This window comes from Epinephelus fuscoguttatus, linkage group LG10, assembly GCF_011397635.1.
Source record: "Epinephelus fuscoguttatus linkage group LG10, E.fuscoguttatus.final_Chr_v1".
In the NCBI taxonomy this organism is placed as follows: Eukaryota; Metazoa; Chordata; class Actinopteri; order Perciformes; family Serranidae; genus Epinephelus; species Epinephelus fuscoguttatus.
Genome location: NC_064761.1, coordinates 40,217,696 through 40,244,989, shown reverse-complemented (window position 1 = coordinate 40,244,989; position 27,294 = coordinate 40,217,696). Strand labels below are relative to the sequence as shown.

The window sequence follows — 27,294 nt, the reverse complement described above, 5'->3', positions numbered from 1 at the left end:
GGAGGAAGTACACAAGGCAGAGAAAGTTGCGCAGTTCTGGTCCAGAGAAGAGGCAGAAAGCTCCTGCATCATGAGCTCTGAAACAACCAAAGAAACTATAGTAGTGAAGACAGGAGAAGCTGCTGCTGCTCCAGCTGCAGGGAGAGGGGAATGGAAGGTGAGAGGCACCAAATGATTTGCACTGGATGATCAGACAGACAGACATGACACCTAACCTGTCCTGTGTGTCCTCAAGTGCCCTATGGGTGACCGGCATGTCCACAGAGATGATGTGAGGAAGGTTTGGAAAGAGTGCCAAGAGGAGAGCTTCTGGTATAGAGGTATTCTTTTCTCACACTTGTTACTAATCACTGTAGCAAACAAATCTGTGTGATGACTCAGACTGCGTGGGTATATATTCTTACAGATGTAATACATGTTTTTTGTAGTTGAAGCAGCAGGGCAGGGCTCATTAGCCGACACCCTGTTTACTAAAGCTGTGTTTACATTCCTCTCTGTGGAATCTGTGGCCCCCAACACACTCCCACATGGGGGCACAGAGCCACCTTAAAATGACTACATGTTAATTTTTATTGTCATGTTACAATTAAACCACCATCTTAATCATGCTTACAGTATGTTTGTTTACTCATGCTTATTTTCTGAGCTTATTTTCAGTGAAGAAAGAGATCTTTTAAGGTCTTTTACTTTGGCTGATATGGTCTTGTTCCAAGTCTAGGATGGGTGGAGTTAGACGGGGAGTGTCCTGAGTTCACCCATGTCTATATGCCAAACTGAATCCCTTAAAAAAATTACCTGCTTTGACAAGTTTTGCAAAGCAAACAAAAGGTTTAGGATATGCCAGGCATGCACACCCACGCTCTAATGCCACTGTCAGACCAGAATTACTGCAGCAACGTGAAAGAAACTCAGGGTTGTGAGCATAAGCTGCTGGAGCTAGCTTAGCTGACCAGACATGAGTAAGATTTCACAAACTGAAAGTGATCCATGTTTTTTGTGTCAGCACTTATTGTCTTTATCCTCGATCCCTGTCCTTTTACTCGCTGCCAGCCACGCAGCTGCTGCTGGTGTTCTCTCACCATGTGGTTATATAAACATGAAATCGCAGCAATCAGTACTTCCTGGGTCAGGTTGCGCCCTTTTGCTCAAATTAGTTGGATGAATTGAGTCTTACTACTTCACAGGTCAAAGATCAGTCAGATTAAAGTCAAGTCAAGCAAAGTAGGATCAATCTGTGACAGGAAGTGAAAGCGTCTCACTCGAGGAGCAGTTTGAAGTGTTTAATCAGTCAGTTTGATCAGCTCCTGACCGTTGTATTGTTTGACTTTGTTCTCTTTCTTTATTTAGCTCTGCCCCTCTCCCTGGGTAGCATGGCTGTGACTGGTGGTCTTATCTACAACGGTAAAGCACTGACATTCAAACCCCGTTGATCCGCCACATCACAATGACACATGTAAAACCCAATTCCAGTTGTTTTAAGTTCAAGTGTTTTTCCCCATGCAGGCGTCTGGAAACAATCAAAGCGACTTGGTTACTTTCCAAAACTAGCAGGTGTGTACCATCCTGTGTTTTTGACTCACCAGGTAGCAATGCTTTTAAGAATCTCTCAGCAATCATTGGTCCCTAACTATGATGTTTTGTCCTTCAGTTGCTGGGATCCTTGGTTTTGCAGTGGGGAAAGCATCTTATGTTGGAACTTGTCGAAGCAAGTTTCAAAAGATTGGCATTGAGGGTGGACCCTGGTCTGAGGGGCCCGGCTTTGGACCTTTTAATAAGTCTGGCCATGGACACAGGTAGGGAATACAGTTTAAACATGTCACTTTCTCATTTTGGTGGGAATAAAAGATCCTTAGAAAATTCTGCTGAAGCTTATCTCCCTCATGTGATGCTGTGTTCATGTAAAAACAGTTATAAATGTACAAAGATTCTGTTCAGGCCAGGGGCAGTAATCTGAAGGCGATACTCCTGTTGGTATTTTGTTTGCATATGACAAGATAACCGACTTTCACAGCATTCAAATACTTTAATCTTTAACCCTCTGCTTGAATAAATTAAAATATTATAAATATGCATCACTGACCTGAATGTTATCCCAACAGAGCCTGCCACCATGTGTGTGAAGAGTGTAAGAAAAAAGCTCAAGATGCACCTGCAGAACAGTTGAAAAGCTAGAGGTAAATGGATCATATGTTGACAGAGCATCTAGAAACACATTTAGTGAAGCAAAGCTGAAGTTTAAAATCCCACTCGTGCACAGTCTGGATCAGTGATACTCAACTTATGGCCCACATGGCTCCCCACCGAGTCACACTGATAATTTTTCTTTTGGACTTTCAGTGTAAATAAGATTCCAGAGTGCATTTTAAAATGCATCAAAATAGCTCATTTAGCAAAAAGAAGTACCAAGGGGAGGATCCCCCGGCCCCCAGACAGAGCAACACATTCTCACTCTCAACTTGTTGAATACTGACACTTGGTCAATGGCCCGTCACATCAAAATATGATGCACTGGGTGCCCCTGCTGCATCAGATTTGGACTTTCAGGGACGTGTCAATTTACGCTCGTAACATGCATCATTTCTTTTCTTTTTTTTTTTTTAAACTTCCATTTTCACAGCAGTGGTACAGTTTCTGCCTGTTTCTTTTTTTAAAGAATTTATTTATTGGTAGAAAAAGATTTCGGCACACTTACACCTATGCAGTGTCTCACTTAATTGTGAGCTTTCGGTCTATTCGACCTTCATCAGAGCATACATTAGGCAACAATGGACAGGCTGGTATTCAATACACCTGTGTGCAACCCTGGTGGTAGGAGCTCCACCTTCTGGGAGTTGTAGTTTTTTTAAATAATGGATGGCAAACTGAAAGGCATACAAACGGAAGCCATATTTGTCTTGTCATACAGTACCACAATATAAAACTAGGGTGGAAGACCTAATGTATTCTCTGATGAAGGTCGAATACACGGAAAGCTCAGCGATAAAGTGAGACACTGCATAGATGTAAGTTTGCGGAAATCTTTTTCTACCAATCTGGACTCACTGATGTTTTCAGCACCTTGCCAAGACTGAGCCAAGTGGAGCAGCAGCTATTCTGCAAGAATATATTTATTACGTTTTTTCCATACAACACATAACAGAGCAGCTCGGACACAACATGACAAATAAACTGAGTCGTTAAAAATAAGAAAATAAGAGAAAAAATATAAATGAATAAAAAAATAGTGGGCATTACATCTATCCCCAACCTTCATTGCCTCCTACAAGCAGACAAAGGGGGCAACAACAAACAAACAAATAGGCTGTATTGACAGATAAGGTTACAAGAAGACCGATTTACAGGCTAAGCCAATTAAGGAAACCCCTGTAATATGGAAGATGACAGTGTAGGTCCAGTGTACTTTAAGTAAGGGTCCCAGAGTTTATAAAAAGCCTCTGCTGAGGAGTGAAGCAGACAAGAGATATATTCATTGGGAACACACTGCATTATAAGATTGTGTCACGACTTTTTTTGTTTGAGCAGCATCCTTCGTCCAAAAAAGCAGAATATTTTTCCTGGCAGCAAAAGTCAAAAGTTGGAAGAGTTTCTTATGTTTGATATTTGTAATATGACCAATCAGGAGACCCAGAAACAGGCACAGCTTTGTAGCTTCACACGTAGCCAAAAACAGTGACTACAGCTAGTTTCTGCTAATTAAAATACAGTCTTTAATGTTGTTCTTGGTTTACTTTGTTATATTTAGGCAACAAAAGCACATGGCTAGGGGTGCCTGGTAGCTCACCTGGTAGAGCAGGCGCCCCATGTACAAATAAAAGGCCTTGTCCTTTCCACAGTGGCCGGGGGTTTGATTCTGACCCACGGCCCTTTGCTGCATGTCATCCCCTCCTTCTCTCTCCCCCTTTCATGCTAATATTAACCTATCAATTAAATGCAAAGAACTTTATATCTATCTATTTTTTAGGGCATTTTGCCTTTAACAGACAGGACAGGTAAGTTTGAAAGGGGGAGAGAGGGGGGGAATGACATGCAGCAAAGGGCCACAGGCTGGACTCAAACCCGGGCTGCTGCGGCAACAGTCTTGTACATGGGGCGCCTGCTCTATCCACTTAATTAAGCCACCGACACCCCAGAAATGTATATCTTTGAAAAAAAGCATGTGGTTAGGTTGAAAAAAAAACATCAGTTTGTCTTGTCTAACGTCATGTGACATATGTCATTGGTATGGCATGATCAGCATACTAGCGCACCTACGTTGTTATTAAAACAACAACTGACTTTTGGTTTCATACTGTACACGAACAGTGGGTGAGAGTCTGGGTGAAAGTCTGGGGTTAGTTTGACCCATCCACCTCAATGACCTGTCAGCCCAGCCTACTGTAGTTTCCTGGAGCATCAACAAATGCCACTGCTAGGGTTGTCTCATACTGCTGCTAAAGAGTGCCTCTGTGCAGCGCTGTCTGACGCAAACAGGCAACTGACTAAGTGTCAGTATCTGACAAGATGGAAGGGAGACCAGGTTGAACAGAGGCACTGGCTAAGCCCCCAGTGTCCCCAAATCCTTGGGGACTCCTGCATACACCTGACCTGTGCATGGGGGGCTGTGACTGGTCCCTGGCCTCCTGTCCTTTTGCAAAAGTGGCCCCCAGGCATATTAAGTTGAGCCTCCCAGGTCCAGATAAATTAACAAGGTGCTGAGTAATAAAAACAAACTAGTATTCACAAACATAAAATAGCAAACCATGAAGAAAACGCAAATCTGTCTTTAAGTATTTATGAGTGCTGTTCCCTGTTTCCTTTACATACTGTTTACATTGACACACTCATGTTAAAATAACCTGAACGCACTGTTTATGTATTTTACCATTCTGTTTTTCAGCCTCATCCAAAACACTGAAAGACTGTCAGCGTGGATCAATCAGTTGCAGCTTTTCTGCTGGTTCTTTAATATCATAAATACTGCATATAATTTGTCTAATGTTTCCTGTTTTAAATATATGTGTGTATATATATATATATAACCCTCTCACAGCAAGAGGGTTGCCGGTTCGATCCCGGGTGTGGGAGCCCTTCTGTGCGGAGTTTGCATGTTCTCCCCGTGTCAGCGTGGGTTCTCTCCGGGCACTCCGGCTTCCTCCCACAGTCCAAAGACATGCAGATTGGGGACTAGGTTAATTGATAACTCTAAATTGTCCATAGGTGCGAATGTGAGCGTGATTGGTTGTCTGTCTCTATGTGTCAGCCCTCCGATAGTCTGGCGACCTGTCCAGGGTGTACCCTGCCTCTCGCCCGATGTCAGCTGGGATAGGCTCCAGCCCCCCCGCGACCCTCAAGAGGATAAATGAATGAATGTACATCATAATCATTCAGGAGGTACCATACACAAAAGTGCCACTAGGGGGAGCCACCAACCTTTCAGCCAGTCATGAATCCTTCGTCATGTATTTCCACTTTATTTGTAACAGTACAACGTCTCTTATAGGCAGTGCACCACTGGAATAAAGGCAAGGCATGTTCTTGTGTATAGCACATTTCATCCTCAGAGGCAGCTCAAGGTTCTTTATGTAATGAAGTCTTTATATGAGACATGGGTAAGAGAAATGAAAGAGCACAAACTTATTTTTTCATAAAGAAGTTTAAGGGTACAAATCATTTAGTTTCAGTATCAACAGCAATACACTTTTACAACAACTAAACAAAATAAATGTTGCCTTAAATATCAGACAAGTTGCCTGTATTAAATGTACATTAAAAAATGTTAGGAAATGTCATTGTCAGTACAGGTTTGTTTAGATAATTAAAATCTCTGTATTCTCATGTTTGCTGATTTTGATTAAAGGGAAAAAATCAACAGCATATTTGTCACAAATCTCATCTTTGTTGTGCACATTACAGTACATTGGTACACACAATGACTGCAGTTTTTGCTGTGTTTATTTGAGTGATGGAAACTTGACTGATCATTCTATTTTTATGTTTAATGGCCTCATAGAGGGCCAGCTTCTCTTTAAGTGCCCAATCATCCAACTAACAATACTTCAAGGTAGAGTATGTAGAAGCTATATAGGGCAAACATCAATAATGGTGCATACAGAGACTATTAGCTGCTTCACCTTGTTTTGTTTCCACTTTTTGAACAGTAAGCAAACTAGTCAAAGTTTGGAGAGTTCACAGCACACAAGCAGATCTGTGATTTGAGAACTGGAGTTGCGTGCTCAGGTTTTTTTGTCTCATTAAGAACAGAGCTCTGAATGGGCTGTAGCTGTCTGACTGACCTTTTGGAGAGTCCTGCTGGAACACGATTACAGTAGCCCACCCTAAAAATAAATAAGTGCATCGACACGGTTGTCTTCATGCCAACTTATGTGAAGGTGATAATAATAAGTCTGAAATATATGTCCGAACCAAGTTAGTTATTCATGATTCAAAGTAAGCGCTGACTTCTTAACTTTATTATTTGGCAAAAGGATGTTTTCTTAGTTTAGCTGAATTCAGTTATGGCTCATTATTCACTTGTTCTGTGTACTTGTTCAGTAGTGCCATAGGAGTATAATTATTCCATATGCCCTGGGTGAACACCACATATTTATTGTTCTCTAAAATATGTTACAACCAGTATCATGCAAATATAGGACTAGGCAAATTTAGGCCTTTGCTACAAAATCCAACCCAGTTTTCCAGCCTGTGTAATAAGATAATATAAGTGACTGTGTTGAATGCAGCAAACACAACAATAACCCTGTTACTGGGATTTTGCCAAAGTCTATAATTAAATCAGTGTCACTTAAAATCTTGACATGAGCAGTCTCTGTGCTGCAGCCTAGTTAAAAGACCAGACAATAACAGAACTGATATTTGATGGCAGCAGAGAGCTGAGCTGTTAAAAAGCTTTTTTTCTTGTAAATTCACACTTGAAAACAGTCGTTTTGTATTGGGTGTGTAATTGTCAATTGCATCTAGATTGCTCTGTTTAAAAAAAAAAGAGACGTCATAACTTCTGTTTTCAAACTCTTTGAGAGACAACTCGGTAGACTAGACTTGTCGACTGTCTGCAGTAGATCTGATGCCAGTGCAATTAAAATGATATAAAATCTTATCTTGTTGGCTGTTGAAATAAGAAATGAAATATAAATGAGGAAGGGAGAGTGTTATCAGCTTACCCACAGTGGTAATTGTATCAATCATTGTGTCAGTGATGACAGACAGAAATAACTGTCTGTGTGAGTTTGATAACACTGTACTTTGGGTGGCATGATGGTGCAGTGGTCAGCATTGTTGCCTGACAGTAAGAGGGTTCATGGTTTGAAATGGGGCAGTTGAACTTGGGGGTGGGGGACCTTTCTGTGCGGAGTTTGTATGTTCTCCTTGTATGTACCAAACAACAAAAAATAAATAAATGTGTGCAAGATACGAGTGTACAGAGTGGTCGGGTTGTAAATTCCTGTCTTTAATGTCTCAATACTATGATTCTAGTAGTTAAAGGGGCACCAGTATGTTACAACATTAAGGTTTAACTCAAGCAAAGGACATGGTTCCTATGTTTCTTATAAAAGGGGACCAGGCTGTATAAAACTTTGAGATTCCCCTAGTGAATATCTTACTCTTCCTAATTAAAGAGGCCACAGCATCTCTCTAGTCCATTGTATAAATGAGGGAGACTTTGTTGATTTCCAGTAGAGTAGGATGATATGACAGACCAGGAGAGATGCAAATGCTACAGCGTTATTCTGATGGGCAAATAAGTTCACCTCTGATTTTGCCACATTAAAGATGGCAGTGAAAGTTTTTTTTTTAACCACACACGTGAGAAGGATTAAAAAATACAGTTCAAGAAGCTTTTTAGTACCGGACATGCTCAAAACATGTGGCCCAGAGTGGCAGGACTTTGATTACATTTGGGGCATTCAGGATTTACAGAAGGTAATATTTTAGCTAAAGTGTCACGGTGGATGACCTTGAACTGTATTAATCCATGTCTTATACAGAGGGATCATTATTGTTTTTTTATTATTATTATTATTGTTATTATTATTATTGTTAGATTTTATTTGGTATGGACATCACAATTACACTGGACAAACCAGATGCACTGCTTCAGTGTTTTAGCATACATGCTAATTCTCAATACTTGTCCACAGGAGGCTTTTTAAAAAGTACAGACAGAATGAAATATGCATTAACATTACAAGGGAAAACAACATGAGCTACAAAGCAAAGACAACATAATCCAAGAACAGAATCAGACCTGACCTATTCATGTGGGCACTGTTGTTTAGATTTGAGCCATAGTTTGAGTCCTCTGTTAAAAATATTGCCACGTGTCTCTAATGTTAAATTAATAGGAAAAGAGTTGCAGAGTTTTGCCCCCTTCACAGAAAAAACAGACTGACCAAATGAGGTGTTGTGCATTGGGACCAGATAATAACCACTGGTGGAGGCTCGTGTGGTTGCTCTACCAGATTCCTAACTACTTAAGAGACGGATGAGGTTTGAACGCGAGCTGTAATTATTATTGATAAAAATAATAGTCGCCCCCCCTCATGGCCCAATTGTTGAGAAACGCACGCTAAAGTGCCCTCTTGGGAGCCAAAGCGCATGCTAAAGTGCCCTCCTGGGAGCCAAAACGCACGCTAAAATGACCTCTTGGGAGCCAAAGCGCACGCTAAAGTGCCCTGCTGGGAGCCAAAATGCCCTCCTGGGAGCCAAAGCGCACGCTAAAGTGCCCTCTTTGGAGCCAAAACGCACGCTAAAGTGCCCTCTTGGCAGCCAAAATGCCCTCCTGGGAGCCAAAACGCACGCTAAAGTGCCCTCTTGGCAGCCAAAATGCCCTCCTGGGAGCCAAAACGCACGCTAAAGTGCCCTCTTGGCAGCCAAAATGCCCTCCTGGGAGCCAAAGCGCACATTAAAGTGCCCTCTTTGGAGCCAAAAATCACACTAAACTGCCCTCTTGGCTGGTTAAAACGCATGCTAAAGTGCCCTCCTCCTGGTTGGCAAACTTGATTCATTCATTCATTCATTGATCCCTGCCACCTGCAGCAATGGAGCAGCACTTATGTCCATGCTTAATCATAGTTTGTTTGAGGTGTCAAATAAATATTTTAAATGTGTATTGTTCCCTGTGTGTTTTTATCACAGAGCCATCTTGGGTGGAAAAACACAGTAAACTCCAGAAGACTATTAGGACCAAGAAATACTATGAAACATTACTGTTGTAATGACTTTTATGTTGGGCCCTTTTTTGATCTAAATTGAGCCAGAACTATATCTCACAGAACCAGTTTGGATCATCTGGTGCTAATATGGTGTTAAAATGCACTAGAATACAGGAAATGGCATCTACTTAATTGAAAATTTTCAACGTTGAATCTACACAGTTCTCGTGGATGCCGATTCTAACTACAAACTAACCTGAGTAGTCTGTGTAGTTAGTCTGTTGTAAGGCTATATAATGTGCCATTTGTATAACATATAAACATGTCGAAAGTGCTCTCAAAAACCCGCGGGACTTAGTGCCCTCTTCAGTTAGCCTGAGTGTCAGACTGAAGCTCCCAGAACCTTCAGTCTGACATGGCTTCCATTGAAGGCGATTTACAAGGGGGAGGGAATTTGATTTTTCCCTAACCAATCAGTAGAGATCAACGACTCACCCAGAATCTGACGTCATTAGTATCCATGCCTCGGGGGTGCCGAAAACAAGCGAGCATTGCCCGTTTAAAATGTCTCCGTCGTCGTGCACGCCCAGCTGCATCGCCGTTAAATCCAGTTTAGCAGCTTCCTTAATTTGGTCCTCCATTAACGCGAGTAGTGGCGAAATACCTCAATAGCATCGTTAATGTGGTCTGTAGGATCTGTAGCGGTCGCCATTGTTGCTATCCTCCCCAGTTACCCACCGGCGTACAGCTTGACATCAGCGTGGTGCTGATTGGCTAATCGTTAGACCCCCGGCGTTCATTGGTCCGTCCATCTTTTGGACGAGATAAATCGCAAATTCATTGAAGTATACCAGACCAGAGATGCAAGCCTACTCAGTTAAGTGGGCGGGGTCTATGGTCTGGAACCAGGCTACTCTTCAGTGGCTGTATGTGCCCTTTTTTTTCTTTTCGCCCCTGCCCTTCAAAAAGTCTGTGCACACCACTGCACTAGTGAGAATGGTGCAGATAATCCAATAAAGCACATAAAAGGCTCCTGAGTACACTGTCTTCAGAAGGCAGCATACATGTTAAGGAAACATGACCAAGTATGTATGACCTTATGTCACTGTGTTTTAGTTTGGGATTGTGTCTGTTACCCAGTTTAGAAGTATACACTTTCATTTACAGAGATTCCAATGTAATGTAATGTGCCCTTTTAGTATCTTTAACAATGAAGTGTTTATAATATTGTTTACTTCAACAGAAGTCCTTATTTGTGTCATGTGTGGTGTGTCTACACATCACACTGGTGTACCTTCCCTCTAAAGGTCGCTTTGTTTTTGGCTCATACCTGTCCCTGCAGCGCCACTGCTCCTAGTACCCGCCTAACTGGTTCAAGTTTCGGTGTGCGCCGGTTAGAATAAAAAGTGGACCCCATGTGAACGTCACCTGAAGACGTCATCCAATCAACAGGTCGTTTTCTCCGGATTGCCACGTATTTGGTGAAATAAAAAGCTGTATTTTATGTAGGCGTACACCACCACAGCCAATCACGACCAAGGAGGCGGGACAAACAGGCTGCCTTCTGTTCTGTCAGTGGAGCTCTCCCAACACCGAAACAGACTGAGAAAAAAAAATCACACCACTACGCAAATCCTTCCAATGGAGGAGGGCCAGGACGTTGAAGCTTGTTCGGCAAATGAAAAGAACGTCTGCAAGCTAAGCTACCTAGCTCAACTAGAGGGAGAGGAAACAAAAGTTGTGAGTAACGTCAGCCTCGCGAATATTGAAGTAACTGAGGACACGGCTGTTTGCTATCGAATGTAGTTAACGTTGGCTCGCGTCAAGTTCCGCGATTAACTTTGCCGTTGAGGTTAACGTTAGCTTTCCAACTGTGGTACCAAAATTGGATGCCGTAGCATGCTAAAGAAGGAGTTTGGCTCCTCTGCTAATGTGAGTTAATCGCCTAGCTACCACGCAAGTTAAATCGTATCACCGTTCAGATTTATGTTGTCATTAGTTTTAACGCTGCCAAAGAGCTAGCCGCTAACATTGCTATCATACTAGCGTGTTGAACGTTAACTTATAACGTTAGTTGACAACTGGCTGGTCGGCTAAATCAGGTTGCTGCTGCTGCTGCTGCTGCTGCTAGCTAGCCTCCTGCTCAACATTAGCAGTTCAATACAGTATCAACACAAGGCTACATGCTAATTAAAAGCAACCATGTATGTTACCTTACTATACATGACCAAATCATAATGTGGCTAGTTCTCTTTGTGGACATAGTTTTGTCTTGTTAGTAAAAACTATTCACGTTAGACAAAGAACCATCAACACAATATATTTACCCGCAGTATCAAAATAACCCTGCACACACAGTTTACTCAGTGAACCTTGTGTTGTTTTAATGCACTAGATTTACCTGGGACATAAAACAGTCAAATAAAGCTGTCTTGCTTTGCTTATATCCAGGGAAACACTCTTGTGTGTGTGCGAGGTCACACTTTGAAATATGGTCTGTTTGAAGGTATAAAGCCATGACATGCCCATGCACGGTGGCTCCTATGCATTGGCACAACAGTGGGAGAACTGTCAGCTTTGCATCTAGCATTCCTCTGAGGACTTCATTCTCCATGTTCAGAGTGCATCGGACACACAATGAAGCATTTGTTCATTTTCTGTTGAGACACAAGAAGTGGCACTTGGGTACAGACAGAGAGGAATCTGGTCAGTCTGCTGTGTGGCTGGAGGTGGAGATGGCCGAGCTATTTCAGACTGAGGCACAGTGACAGAAGAAAAGTCAGTTTGTGTTCACTCATGGGCCAACACGAGGGTGGACTATGTGAGAACTTGCATATTTGCATGAAAAAGTGAATTTAGTCTTATGAGATGGTGTAACTACATTTGCCAGTTGACTCTACTATTAAGTGGCGCTCATAGTTGAAGCATTTCATAACCAAGACTTTGCAATGTTGTGCTAGCCATAGTAGATCATCAGTCTTTGCAACTGGCTGATCCCAATGCGTCCCTGCCCGGATAAGCTTCTGATGGCAGTACAGATGTGTAGTGTGTTCTCTTGTGCACGCACAAACTAGAGGGAATCCCCCTCGATTGCAGATAGCCTTCTATTTGTGATTATCTGGGGCATAATTCCAGTGAATTAGTGTGTTTGGTTTAATCTGGTAAGACATTAATGGCATTGAAGAGCATGGGGATGAAAACCCATGCTCTGTAAAAACGCCCCGCATTGGCCCCTCACTAAGCTGCCCCCTGCAAGGATTAACTGTTAACTCAGCATTTCAGTGGTGACTACAAAAATATTATGCAATACAGAAATAGCAACTCAATTTCTTAATTTGTGTTTTTCATCTAACATCTAACTTGCTTATTTTTGGGGGGCATGTGGTATGTTTGAAATCTGCAGCACTGATCAACTGATACAGTTTTTGGTGTAATATTACCAGCTGCTTGCATACCCGCAGATTTTTTTCTGCCAACTTATTTTGTTATTTGAATTTTCTTTCCTGAGAGACACATTTCTTCAGTTTATTTGGCCAGATTACAGTAGATGACCTCTTATCTTGACCGATACTGACCAGTTGGATCCAGGTGTGTGTGTTTTCATTTGCACATGGCTAAATTATTAACTGGACAACTGAACAAATAAAACTTGAAGGAAATACTCATACATTTGACTGAAAACCTTGCCATTCAATTAAATATTCAATGTAATTTAATTCGGTTTTATTTATAAAGTCAAATATCACAAATCACAATTTGCATCAGAGGGCTTTACAGCATACAACAGCCCTCTGTCCCTGTCACAGTAGATAAGGGAAAAACTCCCTCAAAAAAAAAAAAAACATTTCATGGGCAAAAGGATGGACAGACATGCAATAGATATCATGCGTACAACAGATCAACATAATAAATGTACACTAATCCATTTACAAAATGAGACATATATAGTCCCTAACCAATTCCCCTGTGTGCTAGCGTTCACACTTCCCTGCACTGAGCATTGAACCCAATGGAAATTGTATCTTGTATCTTGTATCTTGAGAGTGAAACAGTTTTTTATGTAATGAATGATGGTTGTGTAGTGTTTTGGAAGTCAGCAGTTGGTCTTCATCTCTCTGAACTCTATAAAGCTAACTTCCTAAAGTCTCCTCCTCTTCTCATTGTGATGTAGATTAAAGCACAACATTACTTACTCTGATTTACATGGGTTAGGGATTCTTTTCATTGATTCCATTGAAAGACTTGGCGTAATGTAGCACACAATAAGGGCCGAGTCTAGCTCAAAATAACCTATAATTGAGCCCTGCTGAGGAAGATTATCCTTGGCTTTGGGAGAGAGGTTTTGGAGCATAATTGATGTTTGGGTCTGCCCTCGCCAAAGAAACCACCCTGTCTTTGCCCTCAAAACGGCCTCAGCTGAGTTTCCAGTGTTTCTTCCATGTTTAGATCCATTGACGGTACAATAATACTCCTTATTTTCTGCCAAAACCTGTCATAAGGAGCAAAATAAAGATAAGAGGAATATCTGTTGAAACATGTAAAAAGGTGTTTGTTTATATGCTTTTCTTCCCAGTCGGAAGAAGCAAGTAATGTTTCCGCTTGAGAGGTAGTGATTACAACAGGGCCAGGCCTGTCATTTAGTTTTGGAGAGAGCCAGATATAGGCTATTCCCTTTTTGTCCAATTTACTGTAGCACACTGCCTGTTTCAGACTATAAGCTTCCTTCCTTCCTTCTTCAAGACAAGTACAACAAACACATCGCGTTAGACGTTCTTGAGCTTGTTTTCTAATGTTGTTCAACTGTGATTCAATGATAAGGTGAACTTGAAGGAAACTGCACTGAACTGTCGCAGGCTATGTGGAAATTGATATGTGGCAAAAAGCTGAAGGGAACAGAGTGAAATGAGATGGGACAATCTTGCCTTTGTCAGGGCTCTTATTTCCTGGATGGGCTATCAGCCTCCTATTTGCAGCATCCTTGCTGCAGAAGATTGCAGGGCGATATTAGATGAGTCAAGTTAACCATTGATGAGGTCAGTTCCGCTCTGCTGACCTTCAGCCCTTCTCCCATGTTGCAATTACACCAAAATGCACAATGTTTAGACTCCTTAACTTTACAAAGTTCTGAGAAATGCATTGATTTGTTTGAAGAATTAGCGAGCTATGTAGAGATATGAGATGTATTTTTTTTTTTTTTTGCACAACCAGAGAAATGCATGTGTTTGAGAGCCTAAATTTAGAGCAGGAGCTTAGTCTGTGGCTCTATTTGCTACAGCATTCAGGATGTGCTCAGGGTTTGGCTTACCCTTTTTCTGTGGTCACACTTTTTTGTTTTTTGGAGTCGCTGAGTTGGAACAGGAAGCCAGATGTATTATTCACAGGTCTGTCTGCGTGAGACTTGAGTGATTGCGCCTGAGAACTGCTTTTTTTCTGCCATGTTTGTGGTGGGTGGGATAAGGTATGTGCGATGATATGTCTCTGTGACATGACTTTTGGGCCGTCAAGGTTTTTGTTTTGTTTAGTTTTGTTTTGACTTGATACAGACGCTGACCCGTTCTCACCATCTGTCCTCTGTGCTAGGGTGGAAGTTCTCACACCTCAACTTCTCTGTCTGGCTGCTGTGTGACTCAGTGGCTTCTTCTTCCTTCCTTCCTTTGTATGACTTCAGTTTGATAACTGTTAAAAGTTACTCATTTATGTCAGCCAGTCAGTCTAATGTCAATGGATAACATTTGTGTACTGTACCTATCTTTCAAGTGAAGAATATGCTACATTCTGCTCTGAAACAGACAGTAACAATTGTTGTTTGGCTGGATGTGAGATTACCTGACTATAAAAGGAGCCCCTTTCAGCCACTGTGATGATAAACTGAAGGGAAAGTACAGTTTTGGAGGCTCTGATCGCTTATGTAACTGCCTCTTGGATGTAGTGGGTAATCTTCAGATTATTACTCTGCTCAGGAGGAGGTTTTAATCCTGTCCCAGTACAGAGCAAACCAGGCTGAAGCCAACAATCGACCTATCACTTTGCTGTGACCAAGATTGGACTGTAAAACAACACTCTGCCCTTACAGCCCTATCGTTATACAGGATGTTGCTCTGTGTTGTAGCATACCATCAATGAACAAACTTAAATTGAATAAATGTATAATCAAATCCCTTGAATGTCAAAGTGACTGAAATAAGGCACACCGATTGCCATTCAAAGCCATTATTTCATCTGTCAACAGGAAAGCTCTAAGACATAACTATTGAAAGACGTGTTATTCTCACGGCTGCTGATGATATATTAATGTTTTGTGACCAGTCAAATTGGATTTACCTTCAATTTCAGGTTAAAAGAGGATGTTTTGCCAGTGTGCTGTTTTTTGTTTTTTTTTTGTTAAAGACGTGATTTTCTGCACTCTCTGTTTCAGATTCTTGTGCAGTGAACTTGTGGACCCTCCTTTCTCTTTCCAGTTTCAGCCCCTGCTCTATGGCCTTAAGGTACGTCACACGGGTTAAGTGGGCAGTGTTCCACTGTGCGGTGTGGTTAAGGTTTTACTGACGCTAAGTAGTGTGGGAAGGAACAGGGTGTTAGATTAATCTCTTTGTTTTCCTCTTGCTGAATTCTGAAAGTAGAAATTTTGGTCTTTTCATGCTGGCATTTAGCTTCTTTCTCAGCTTGCATCACTTCACTTTTATTCTGTCAGTAAATGTTGTCCGTGCTGCGGTCATAAGGTGATAAATGCCCCATTCTGCTCTGTCTGCAGTTATACAGAATCTGTGTAGGCCAAACATTTTAAAGTACGTTTTGTTACAGGTACTACTTGTGTATATATAATGTATATTTATCAGACATACAGTAGATGATTAATGTGGTCAGGTGGAGGCTGCTGGCTCATAACCTTATCACAGCAAAGTTACAGCTCTCTTTGTATACCATGTTCATTTTATTTGAAAACAACGGAAAAATTGTGAGAGTCAGATGATAAGATGAACATCCGACACACCAACATTCTGTAGTTAACTTTCCTCACAGTACACAGAGCAAAGCGTTTGTCACAAATAAAAACTGAGTTTGTTTATATTAGATTAAATACCACGTGCACCATGTAAAAGCAGCAACCAGATAGAGCTGGGTATTTAGGAAATGGTTTGAAAATGGTAGCACAACAGTAGTCTCCTTATATGGTCCAACACAGGGTGAGCTGCTGTTTAGTGTCTCGTGTCATACAGCGGTAGACTGTCTTGTAGCATTGTGCCAGTTGTACCTTTAACTAGGAGTGTCACAGTACACAAAAGCCACGGGTCAGTTCATACTGCGGTTCAGGAGTTCAGATCAAGTACAGCAGAAAACCTCCAATGCATAAGGATACGTTTCTTTTCATTTATTTTGAACAGACAGTAGTACAAGTTTCAGAGACAGTCAAAATCCTCTTGCTGGGGACCGAGGCAGCTTTTTGCCGACTGGGAACTTTGGTAAACTATTTTCATTATAAAAGTAAGGAACATCAAACACTTCTGTATTACAATGTATGAACACAGAGCAGCTTTTCTGTACCTAAAGTACATACAATGGAAATAAAACTTGTGCAATAGGATGATAGTTAGTTCCACCTGGGCTATATTTAAACATTCAAAGCACCAAACGTTTATCATCATTGGCATCTGAGCACACCGTCTCATGTGCATTAGCACTTGCTTCCACTTGCATACCCTACAGTTTTGAAGTGACGCTGACACACAGTCCTCATTTTATACAGCACTCTCTTCTTTGTTGTTGCACCGGGAACCTGCAGACGGGTCTTCCAGGTACGTCATTCATGTGCACCCACTAAAGTGCACACTAATCCGCTTGTTGTGCTAACTAGAGATGTACTGATACCACTTTTTCCTTCCCGGTACGATTCCGATCCCTGAACCTTAGGTATCTGCCGATACCGAGTACCAATCCGATACCAGCGCGTAAAATAAAAACGGATGGGATATGAATTGTTGTATGTCTCAACTCCTAAAACTCTATGTAAATATTAAGAAATACATACATAATAGTAGAATGAATGCCATAAAACTGTTTTTTATTATTATTATCCAGTGTTGACACAGATCAAGACACAGGTTAAATTGCAGCCACACAATTTGGTAAAAAAGACTTTTTAAGGCTACAGTAGAATGCTTTTTAAACTCAGCTCCGTTTCGTTTGCCTGTAGCGTGCGTATGCATAATGACGTGAGGCATTACGTGGTATCGGATTGGTCATAGGCTGCACTCGCGATACCGCATTTTAGGCAGCATTGGAGGCATTTCTGATACTGGTATTGGTATCGGTATAACTCTAGTGCTAATCGTAGCATGTTGGTAACAGTGTACAGCTAAAAGTTTCTACTTTGGTTCTACATTACTTCTATCAGTTAACAAAGCGTATATTCTGTGTGCGGTGGCCTGCACTGGACCATGACCCCCCTGCTGTGATGGTTTGGTAGAAGTGCATAAACCATGACAGCACTACTGGTAACTTTACCTGTTTTTATGTTTCAATTTTTGACAGTTTCCTTTTTAGAAAACCGAACAAACCTACAAAAATATGTTATTCTGTTATGGTATTCTGTTTATAACCCACAGCAGCTTTAGTTCTGGTCAACATCCTCAAGAAAACAAGGCTTAAAATGTGGTGTGTGGTTAAGCCACGTTGCTTAAGCAACTGTAAAGGTTGTGAAGTTGAATTGCACTGGTGTGTTCCTCTAAATACTGTTTTTGCATATTATTTTTGCCTCTGGGCCAGCAGACAAGCATCATCTGACAATGGTAATTGGTCAGGAGAGAAAGGAGGATCATTTTGATGCGGGGTCTGGTCAGGTCACATTCTTCAGCAGTGACAACCAAGTTCTCTGTGGGTTGCCTCGCAACTGTCAATCAGGACTGGTCAGAACCTGCTTGATCTCTTTGTCTGAGTGTCTGAATGCTGAACATTGTTGCATTTCTTGTTCCTGTTTGCAGATGAAAGACCTAACCTAGCTCGTAGGTTCCTCTACAAGTTCATAAACAAAGTAGCAATGTACGGAAATCAAACTGAAGCTGTGTTTAGCAGAAGGTAGACTGTAAGCAAGAACAGAAAGAAAAAATGTGTTCTCACACAGCAGGACTTTGAATAAACAATAATTGAATTTTGACTGTAGTTATTACGGAGCAAGGTTTGTTCCTTAACAGCCCTTTTGATCTATGTAACCTCTAAAACTTGGAGCAGGATGTTAAGAAATAGTTATGCATAAGAAGTTGCGTGAAGGCTGTCATGTACACACATGAGCAGAAATGTAATTTTATGGCTTCATCATTTCAGGTTACACTCGAGAGTCCTGCATAGGAAAGCAGGATTGTAAGCTTAATGGTGTGGGAGCTTTTTGTACCATTAGAGGGCAGTGCAGCATTGTTTTGATCTTCAGCTTACTTGACATAGACCCCGAACTGTTTACTGACATCAAGTGGTGGTGTAGCAGTTCAGATATATGCACACCCAAAGTGATGACTGTAGCAGGGTTGTGCTGACTGTGTGCTGTCCAGCCCCCCCAGCTGACTGCAAAACAGACTCTGACTTCTGGGCCCCAGCCCACTAGTTTTCCTGTTTTCTCCTGCTTGAAAGCAGAACAAGGCAGAGGCGGGTGGGACCCAGTATGGCATAGGAACGCTGCACATTGTTCCCAGAGCTTCCTCTTCCACATTCCTGGGCTGATTGGGATCTGGGCCTCCTGTGCAGGGGTATTGTTCTAACTCAACAGCACCACAGACCTGGCCCCAACAAACCACAGCTGCCTCCACTGACCATTGTGGTGCTCTGGCCGGGTGATGGCTATCTTTGCCTCATCAGTCATCCCTCTCTCTCCCTCTCTGACTCATTTAGTGATTCTACCAGGATCTGCTGCCTCAGCCTCTCTGCATCTTTGCTTCGGCCTCAGTCTTGCACTATCCTGACAAATGTCCCTCCTTGCAACTCTATCGTGCCTGATTAGTTTTTTTTGTCTTAAAATAATAAAAATAATAATCTGTAAAATATTGTCCTAATAATTCTATCAACTCTTTTTTTTTTTTACCCTGGCTGGACGTAGTAGTTTTGCTTACCAGCTTTGATGAATTCTTGGTAGCGTTGTCATCACCAGAACAGACCATTTAGGCACATGAAAGGTCAATCACACAAGCTCTTGGTGTGATTTGATGTCATGATAATGAACGACGTACCCACTTGCAGTCGTGTTGTACAAATGCTTGGACATTCAAAAGGCTAAATCTGACACTAAACTACAAATCAGTCCCTTTGTGTAGGCATCTGTGGTCTCCAGCAGTGACTGAAGAGTCCTCTTGCACTCAATACCCAGTGGGACCAGAATAGTTTAAATTATTAAACTAAGACTGCCATCCTTTGAGATTGTGCTTTTATAGGTAGGCCTTAAATGTTTTTTCTTGTTTATCAGCTACTTTTTCTGTGGACTGTAAAGGTTTGAAATGGATATTACAATAAATGAATGTAGTTTTATGAGGAGAAAACAAAGTGCAATCCATTTCAAAAAAATTTGACAGCTTTGGACAAATGCAGCGTTTTCAGATTCCAGCTTTTTGAAAAGGCGTTTGTGAGCCAGAGTCCAGCTCTAAAAAGCTTTCTGGTGGTTTGCCATCAAATCTTGCTGAGCGTTTTCCTTTTTTCCCAGCTATTTGGGGCTTGTCAGTAGATTTTAGCAATTAGTGCTGCTTGGTGTGCTTTCCCCCAGCTGGCCTCTAGAGGGCAGAGTTTTCGCAAAACTGCTGCACTGCATTTAACATTGCATTCTTCCACTGTGTGCTTACTCTGCAGGCAAGGTTTGGTGCTGGATGGATCTCATAAAAAAGCACAGTTAAAATGAAGAAATAACAGCACTGTTTTTGTGTAGTATTTTGAGAAATCACTCAGGAAAAGTAAAGGAGAGAATGGTGATTTTTGTTTTTCTTTTACTCCCCCCCTCAGGCTCTTATATACTAAAACAGTTACATCATCTCACTGAAATTTTCACACGCTGCAGTAGAGGGTGTAAACACTTCCTCAATACATTTATGACCACACTTACTGGTCTTACACACAATGCATTTTTGCCTTAGTATCTTTAGCCCTTTATAAAGGAGATAATTACTTGTACATGAGGACATGCAACAGAAATAAACTGAGTATAATTCATGGAGATGTTATCAAACTGTGCTACAGACATGGTTAACAACTACCTAAAAACATGATGTTATTTACTTTGCAGGGCTTACTACAACTGTTATAGCTAAATACATTAAAAGCACTAGAATACTTGTAGACTAGTGTATGTTGACTGCATATTTAGATAAAATTATGTCTCTATGGCAAAGTGCTTAAGTTAAGAAAAAGCTGTTTAATTTGCATTTGCAAAATCAGTTGGCACCTTGTGACAGTGATAGTGGCAGTTTTTTTGTTTTTAAGGGGCTCTATGTTAAAGTTAGAGCATGTAAGTTGTCTGGATACAGTTCTCAAAAAGGACGTGGCTGAGCTGGTGGCTAGTAGCTAACAGTGCTAACTCTGTAAACAATGGCAGCAGTGCTGGCAGCACTGATGGTGTTAACCATGGGGTAAATGGAGTGTGGGCGCTCCGCTTCCATGATGACGTTGTCCCGATATCAGTGGTAACTGCGATATGAGCTAGTTAGTTTGATACACACATGCACTAACATGCATGTGCCACAGAGATGCTTAAATCGCAACACATGCAGGTTGCGTGATGTCATTATCTGCTCAGAGGGCGGGGGCAGATACTACTATATTAATACTATGAATGTTGTATACAGAACCCTGAAACCTGTCATTTTTTTATCATATGGGGAAAAAAATCCAACCAATAGAATTACCGCCATGAAACTATTGGCAGCTCATGGTCTAAAATGGCCAAATGTAAGTCCATTTATTTTGAGTTTACATCTGATTTAGTCCTCCACCCTTTGGAGAAAAGTATTACTTTTAAACTTGCTATAGGCTTAACTTTGTTGATCAGTCTCTTGTTTACTTCTGCTCTGTGCTGTTTTGTGCAAGACAGGTAACATACACCTTTGTCCTGCAGCAAACAAATGGCTGGTGTTGTGTGTGAGAGGGTTGGTGAGACCTACGGAGACTGAAGCATAGGGTCTGTGTATGGCCACAGAACCAAAAGAAAGAAAGAGATAAAGGAGCCTTAAAAGCTACAAAGCTGAGTTTTGATTCCCTTTAGGTTCCATAGCACTTCCAGCGCCTCTACATTACACAGAGTCACTTAATTCAATATTAATATCAAAATGCTTAATGGAGTCTTAATAGAGCAAGATAAAATAAGTACTGTGCCATTCTGTATTGCCCAATTGTGTTATTTTGGTGCATATTTAATGATGACTTAGCAGAAAAGGCTTAATTTGAAGGTGTTTTAACAGTTTGCTGCACACTGGTGCTACAGTCATCTTTAATTTTTGTGGAGTGTTAAAGCTTCATATTGCTATTGAGGGCTGGCTATATGTTAGTGCTTGGATGGCCAATTAATTTTTGCACTCAGTCTCAAAGAACAGCAAATTGATGATTTCTTTAGGCACTGAGCTTTTATGAGAGTCAGCACTGTATAGTCCTTCTCGCTCCTCAGCGAGGGATATTTGGAAGGGTTTGAGTTTGCTGCAGGTACAAGCTGTGCAGCCAAGCAGAGCACAGCAGTCTGTCATCACCCCGTTTCACAGACCCCATCACTTTGCTCATTCTGCTTCTCTTCATAATAGCTAAGCGCAGCCGAGCAGAAGTAAAAGCAAGGGGATGGGCCCTTTTGTTATTTGAGTAAGTTAGCAAGAAGGCAAACAAGCATTTGTGTTTGTCTATGAATGCTAACAAGTAACACAGTTCTGATGATGATAAGGGCTATCAGTAAATGCAGGCGGGCTGGTGAAGCCCTACTTCTTACAATGTCTGTCAATCCACTTCCTCCTCTCTTGGTCTCTTTCACTGGTGAGCAACACAGACCAGCAGGGTGTGGCTTGTGTCGTCTCTGTTGTGATTGGCCGGTGGCCCAGGCTTGTGTTATCTCCTGTGGAACATGTTCTAGTCCCACCCCAGATAGTGCTTGGCACTCAAACATAGCCCTGCCCACTCACAATTACATCACGACCCATGAAAAGTGCCATGTCTGTTTGCTTTCTCTGTTCACTGTGAGCAGACAGGTAATGTTGCAGCGTAAGAAGTTTCTCACTCTATCTGAACTAACTGGTAAAGAGAAGCTGTTTACTGTAGCTAGCCAACGTGACAGACAACTTTGGAGAGTCTGACAGGTAGTGTCTCTTCAGGTCTGTGAGGGCAGATCTCAGGCCCCCATACAGGCCTTGGCAGTGGGTGAATGCGAAGCTGCTGCATGTAGGTAGCAGCTGGAGACGGGGACTGCACTGCTGTCTTGCTTGTCTGTAAATGGGGTAGATAAAGCAGACAGGTAGTTGTATGGCAGAATGGTATGGAGCAGGCTACTGGACTACACATCAGAGTGAAAGACAGAGAAAGTCTTGTCGACCATGGAGTTTCTGAAGAGCTTGGTTCCAGCTGCCATCTCAGGGGAGGGGCCAGTTGAACATGGCGGAGCCCTGTCCAGGGAGACTGGTCCACGGCTGCTTCGTATGAGGCGACTGGGCTTGCTATCCATGGGACAGACCATTGAGGAGGGTCCGGTAGATCCGATGATACAGGTAGACCCGGGGATCGGCCTCTCCAGGCCTGCCCGCAGGAACCGAACCCGACTTAAAGGTACAACTGACTTAGCTGTTGATGGAGCAGTTCTGGTTTTGTGCTCATCTTTGCTAATTAACAAGGGCAATTTAAAGGTGCTGTTTTTCTGCGTTTTTAGTTTAGTGTTTGTTAAGCTTTGTTAACATGTAATCCAAGGTTGGCTTTACCCCCAAACCCATTTTCACCCCTTTTATACGTACACGCGAACATGCACATACATACACTTTATAGATACAGTATAACGTGTATATGCTAGGGTTGGGTAATCACCTTTATTTTTTGTTGTGCTAACTGGCGGCCTCAGTGCACTAGCAAAGCTTAACTGTGAATATGACAAAGTTGCATCTGTACCATGATAGGCAGGGCAATGGACACTGACTATAATGCAGTCTCAGTGGATTCAGAATCTAATCTAATAAGAAGAGTCAATATCAGCTTGTCAAAGCACGAGGAAAAAGAAGTTGTAATTCGCGTACATTGCTGCCCCAGTCTTATAATACTAACAACACAACATAATGAACATCTGAGAGGTAGTTAATCTACGTTAGATTAGTAGTTTTAGTACTTTTTTTAGACAGAACGTTTGCATGTCTGTACATAAACTTCCCTTACAGTGCAGAGTGATGCTTTTGTCACCAACGTCTGTTTGTGTCCGATCATTCAGTGGCGTAGCTTGCGCTGACAAGCGTCATTTTCATGATGTTTTTCAGCCTAGTTAACCAACCCCCTTCCCAAATTGTGACATCACAGCAGTATTTAAACAGTAGCAACCAGACAGAAGTGAGCGGCAGCTGGTGCTCCGTCAGATGTGTGAAGGTACTGACACACTACACTGACTGGAGGAAGCAGAGTTAAGGCTAGATTATAGCCTGTTACATTTTTGTTCTTAGTCTAATGGATTACCACAGCAGACTGTTTACAATTTTTTTTCCCCAATTGATGAATACGTTTTGTCCCCCAAATAATTAAATTGCAGCACACACACTCATCTGTGTTTTCAATTGTAACCAATGATTTCTAGTAATGTGAAAAGCATTGCCTGCAGTAATGAACCCACAAAGATTTATAAGCACACTCTGTAGCTCGAAACGGCTTTTAGCCTCTTTGAGAGCATTGTTTTTGGTTTCACAACCCTCAATTTTACTGTACAACTCTGTGTCACTGCTCTCATTAACCCAGCTGCCAGCAGCAGGTGGACGAAACTGATTTTACGCCACCTGCTTAGCACCAAACGGCAGACAAAGTTAGTGAGCAGTCATAAAAGTAACGACTTAAATGAAAATGACTTTGGATTTACAGGTGGCTAGAAACTCAAAATGAATGCTCAAGTTTTGCTCTGCCTGCCGGATGTGTAACGTGTACTGTAAATATGCAGTTGTTTGCTAACATGTTAACAAGTCTCTATGACGATGAAGTCACAGCTGTTTGTTTGCCAGCTTGTTATGTGGTCTGTCTGTCATAAGTGGCCAAAGAAATAAATGCGTGCAGCTTTAGCTCAACATTAAGGAACCTTTGGCCAGTTCCAGTTTGTTTTTAACATTTTTTCCATATAATAAGCAGATTATATATATATATATATATATAGAGAGAGAGAGAGAGAGAGAGAGAGAGAGGTTTGTAATTCCTTGTCATGCACATATTGATTACTTCTTTGATCATCTTTGAAGAGTGTCGTAACACATCCACTATTATTTTACTGTTGTTGTTGTTTTATTGTTTAGCATTTTTCCGTACATGGCATACGTGCCCTGTAACAAATGCACACACACACACACACACACACACACACACATACACACAAAACATTATGGGAAGCCATCAGAGCAAAGCTGTGTTGCAGTTTATGTTTTTGTAATGTACCTTGTAAGCTGTATTAAATAGGAAACAAACAAATAAAATAGAATTCAAATGGATGTCAGATGACACTGAGGTCCTGCCTGCTATGGCGTTAGGAACAAAAGTTTGAGAGTTGGCTGTTAAGTATGAGTTGTGCTGACAATTTTAATCCTCTGAAATAGGTCTACTATTGTGTCTTTGGATACAGTAGTTAAAGGTTTAGAAGGTGTGTGTACACATACGAATTATGTGTGCGTGCAGGCCAGCCAGTTTGCATCAGCAGTGGGGTGATGACTTGTCGTCGGTCTCTCAGTATGGCTTTTTTTGCAGTGCTACCTGTCAGAGCACGCTTGCTCCCTTTATGCTCATGGCTAAGCATAACTGAGCTCTACCTTCTGCTCCACTCACCTGGCCTCTAAGAAGAGGACTACAGGAGACAGCTAGCTACACTAACCCACAATAACAATGATAGGCTGACTATTATATGTCCTTACTTTGGTTTGGAGCCTTGGTGAGCTGTGAAAATTATTTAGCTTGACAGACAGTGAGATGACATCTCCACAGACTGGATTGGGCAAACTGGTTTCAAATCTCTCCTTTCTTTCTTTCCAACTAGGACACATCCATCATGTTAGAAAATTCTCCTTTTTTCATCATGCTCGTGGTGGCAGGGGTCACGATGGTGAGTTATGTAATAAAAAGAAGTGCTGTGATTACTACAGTAGTTCAGGTAAGGAGAGCGAGATGGTATTCTGGTGTATTCATACCTCAGGATAATTTGCCCTGTGTTTAAATCAGAGCTAAGTGCCACTCCCTTGTTGCAGAACTGGCATAGCCTGAGTTGGCTTTTAAGGTGGCGCACCGCTTTTCTTTCTGTAATTTGTCTTTCTGTGCACACAGTGACATCACCCAGTTGCAGGACGCACAGCTGAGTTTTTGGGAAGGGTTTGATTGGGACAGTATTTGGTTAATGGGTGCAGCAGGCTTCCTGTTTGTGATTTGGGAGTGTTTGGAGCATGTGACTGAACATGAGTGTGCACTGGTGGGTTGTACTTTTGTATTGACAGTCTGAACAGTCCATAGGGTGTGTATCCAGACAGCCTGGACAGACTTATTCATCGGATTTCTTAAATAGTTATTAGCCAACTGTAGTGAAACAAACCCTATAATGGTGCAGCTCTGTGCAGACTCGGCACTTAGTGGGAATATGGTGTCATAGCTGGGAAGACGAATGCTGTGTGAATCATTGTTAGTGTTCTTTCTCCAACCAGCTTTCCCAATAAATGTTCCTTCTCCATAGTGAACAACTTGAAGTCTGCTCATTTGAAGAAGTGCTATGAGTAATGAGCTGACCTTTTTGTACCTGTATTAAGAGGAGTTTTAATTCAGATTTGCCCAGTGTTCTGCTCTGTCATTCCACAGAGACGATGCGCTTCTGACCTAAGAATGACTCTTTGTTAAAATGAGTTGCCTCTCTTGATTTGCTAGGCAAATCTGAGAAATGAATTTGTTCATTCTCAGATTGAGCAGAGGAGAAAGGCTCTGTCATTGGGTTTGGTGTCTGTTGTTTGTGCAAGGAATAGTTTATAAAAAATGTTTTTGATTATTCACAGTCACACAGCTACAGAGCTACCATGGAAGATGGCCAGGAAAAATCTTGCCAATCAATGTGTGTGTAAAAGGGTTTGAAACCTTAGTCCAAATGTACACAGTTTGTGACCTGATGAATATTATGAGGAATTATGAAATTGCTGAATCTCAAGGGAGCATTTGCAAGTGAGGAGCTGTGCAGGTTGCAGACTTGTGCTGCATACCCAGACTGCTGTGATGGATCTAAATGGCGTGTCCTCTGCAGCCCAGGCACCACTGGGGAGGTCAGGGATTGAATTACAGCTCCTATCGATTATTATTCCCACCACTGCCCTTCAGAGAGGCCAGAACAGGAAATGCATCCTCCACCCTGTGGGCTCCTGGGAGGAACAGCTCCCCTATACCGTTTGCAGTCAGGATGGCTAGCTGTCAACCATGGCTCCCACTTTGTGAATGGAGCTACTAGAACTTGCCTTGGTTGTGCATTTAGTTGAGTTTATTCAATCAGTAAGCTCTTCTTTCCAGGAAGTCAGTTATAATGTTGTTTATTTGAAGTCCTCAACTTACGTCAGCTCTGTTGGACAATAGCTCTTAGCTGCAATGTTCCCAGAGAGATGATGTTGTCAGTTATTCTTCTTCATGCCTCAAACAATAAAGCTGGTTTACAGAAAACAGTGTCTGCAGAGGTCTCTGCATGTTTGTGTGTGAACTGGTTTGCTGATAAGGCGGACAATACGAACGCTAATTCTGTTTTTATACACAATGTATACACATTAGGTTTCTGCCAAATACTTCTGCCTGCCTCCTGTCTTGGAGCTTGAGCCAAAGGCTTCAGTCCTGGGGTTGCTCTGTGAGACTCAAGGCCTGGGGCAGGGGATTTCTTAGTAAGTTACATTTTAAGAAAAACAACCTGACCCACACTGTGTGAGGCTGCTGTGGCTCAGGTAGAGTGGGTTATCCATTAATTAGAAGATTG

The 27,294-nt window shown here is 41.8% G+C and overlaps 2 protein-coding genes across 11 annotated transcripts in view; both read left to right on the top strand.

Moving 5' to 3' along the window:
- ociad2 (OCIA domain containing 2) lies at nt 1–5,198 on the top strand. The gene is made up of 7 exons (XM_049588560.1): nt 1–157; nt 236–320; nt 1,348–1,401; nt 1,504–1,551; nt 1,649–1,793; nt 2,100–2,174; nt 4,877–5,198. Exons 1-6 carry the CDS (start codon nt 71–73, stop codon nt 2,170–2,172), a joined length of 492 nt encoding a protein of 163 aa, XP_049444517.1. The 5' UTR covers nt 1–70; the 3' UTR covers nt 2,173–2,174; nt 4,877–5,198.
- A 5,561-nt stretch (nt 5,199–10,759) lies between these two features.
- The window catches only part of fryl (furry homolog, like), an 86,547-nt gene continuing 70,012 nt past the window's right edge, over nt 10,760–27,294 (top strand). For 6 of the 10 annotated variants that reach the window (XM_049589100.1, XM_049589097.1, XM_049589098.1 and 3 more), the window contains exons 1-2: nt 22,318–22,910; nt 25,345–25,410. In XM_049589100.1, the coding sequence (XP_049445057.1) occupies nt 22,682–22,910; nt 25,345–25,410 (295 nt within the window). In that variant the 5' untranslated portion in view covers nt 22,318–22,681. Of the gene's footprint in view, nt 10,890–10,937; nt 11,082–15,564; nt 15,635–22,316; nt 22,911–25,344; nt 25,411–27,294 lie in introns of those variants that run through there. The other 4 variants (XM_049589103.1, XM_049589104.1, XM_049589096.1 and 1 more) reach the window with 4 other exon arrangements.